The sequence below is a fragment of the Bos javanicus genome, chromosome 15 (genome assembly GCF_032452875.1).
Source record: "Bos javanicus breed banteng chromosome 15, ARS-OSU_banteng_1.0, whole genome shotgun sequence".
Lineage (NCBI taxonomy): Eukaryota > Metazoa > Chordata > Mammalia > Artiodactyla > Bovidae > Bos > Bos javanicus.
The window spans coordinates 47,653,813-47,655,434 of record NC_083882.1 but is presented as its reverse complement, the minus strand read 5'-3'; the positions used below and the strand labels follow the sequence as shown (position 1 = coordinate 47,655,434).

Sequence of the window (1,622 nt, the reverse complement as noted above, 5' to 3'; positions counted from 1 at the left end):
GGAGATCTAGAGAGCTCAAAGCACATAAATAATGTTCACACTTTTGGAACAGTAAAAACTTTTACCTCAATCAGTTTTAATTTAGGAATGAAAAGATCCTAAGTTAAATAGATCAGAACATTAGATCTTTGCTGTCTCTGCCCCCTCGGATATAAGTTCATGGGACAGTGTGTCCAACAATACTCTACATAAATACCTAATGGAATAAGCCATATTTATCCACCTTCTGTGGAGGTCATATATTTATTGATCTTGACCTGTTGATAGAATAGTGCTTGTCACCAACCTTCTCTCCTCTTAAGCCCTATGTTTATGAGAACAAACAACAGTTGATCTTGTTCTGCACATTTGGGCTATCTGGTGCATTATTTCTTAAATTCATCCACATTGTAAGGAATGATATCCTGTGAAGTCCAAAATAAAAAAGTTTCTTCCCTGATTTTTCTCATCCTGTGACTATGCACATGCAGTGTCTGGTCTATTAAGGAATAGGAGAGTTTACATCGCTTGTATTCTGTTAAGTACAAATGTGGTGTAAGAAAGAGAAATGTGACTCTAGCTGATTCATATCCCTGTTCTGTGTTGTTTCCTTAGGTGATGTCATGCTGTAGGAGGGTTTTTGACCCAAGAAGTTGCCTAGTACTCTTGGCCAGACCATGGTGTCTCCTAATCATACTTTCCTGGACTCTTCTGTTTTCATACTCATGGGCATCCCAGGTCTGGAAGAGTTCCACCTGTGGCTCTCACTCCCTGTGTGCCTCCTGGGCACAGCCACAATTGTGGGTAACATAACCATCCTGGTGGTCATTGCCACTGAACCAGCCCTGCACAAGCCTATGTACTTGTTCCTGTGTATGCTTTCAACCATTGACTTGGCTGCCTCTTTCTCCACAGTCCCCAAGCTGCTGGCCATCCTCTGGTGTGGAGCTGGACACATGTCTGCCTCTGCATGCCTGGCACAGATGTTCTTCATTCATGCTTTCTGCATGATGGAATCCACTGTGTTGCTGGCCATGGCCTTTGATCGTTATGTGGCCATTTGCCACCCACTCCGCTATACCACTGTCCTCACTGACACCATCATTGTCCGCATCGGGGTGGTAGCTATGGTGCGAGGTTCCATTCTCATGCTCCCATGCCCCTTCCTCATTCAGCGCTTGAGCTTCTGCCAAAGCCATGTGATCCCACACACCTACTGTGAACACATGGCTGTAGTGAAGCTAGCCTGTGGAGACACCAGGCCTAATCGTGTTTATGGGCTGACGGCAGCACTTCTGGTCATTGGGGTGGACTTGTTTTGCATTGGTCTTTCCTATTTCCTCATTGCACGAGCTGTCCTTCGCCTCTCATCTCATGAAGCTCGGTCCAAGGCCCTAGGGACCTGTGGTTCTCATGTCTGTGTCATCCTAATCTCTTATACACCTGCCCTCTTCTCTTTTTTTACACATCGCTTTGGTCACCATGTTCCACTCCACACTCATATTATTTTGGCCAATGTGTATCTGCTCTTTCCACCTGCTCTTAACCCTATGGTATATGGAGTTAAGACCAAAGAAATTCGGGAAAGAGTTGTCAGGGTGTTTCAAAAGGGGCAGGGAACTGGGCTCAAGGCACCGGAGTGA

The 1,622-nt window shown here is 45.4% G+C and overlaps 1 protein-coding gene across 1 annotated transcript; it reads left to right on the top strand.

Annotated features, from left to right (window-relative positions):
* The first annotated feature begins 637 nt into the window (after positions 1 to 637).
* LOC133261254 (olfactory receptor 52P1) lies at positions 638 to 1,622 on the top strand. The gene has a single exon (XM_061439763.1). It carries the CDS (start codon positions 657 to 659, stop codon positions 1,620 to 1,622), a length of 966 nt encoding a protein of 321 aa, XP_061295747.1. The 5' UTR covers positions 638 to 656.

Excerpts from the sequence above, each read along its gene's own strand:
- LOC133261254 (XM_061439763.1), top strand. The coding sequence starts at position 657 with ATGGTGTCTCCTAATCATACTTTCCTGGACTCTTCTGTTTTCATACTC.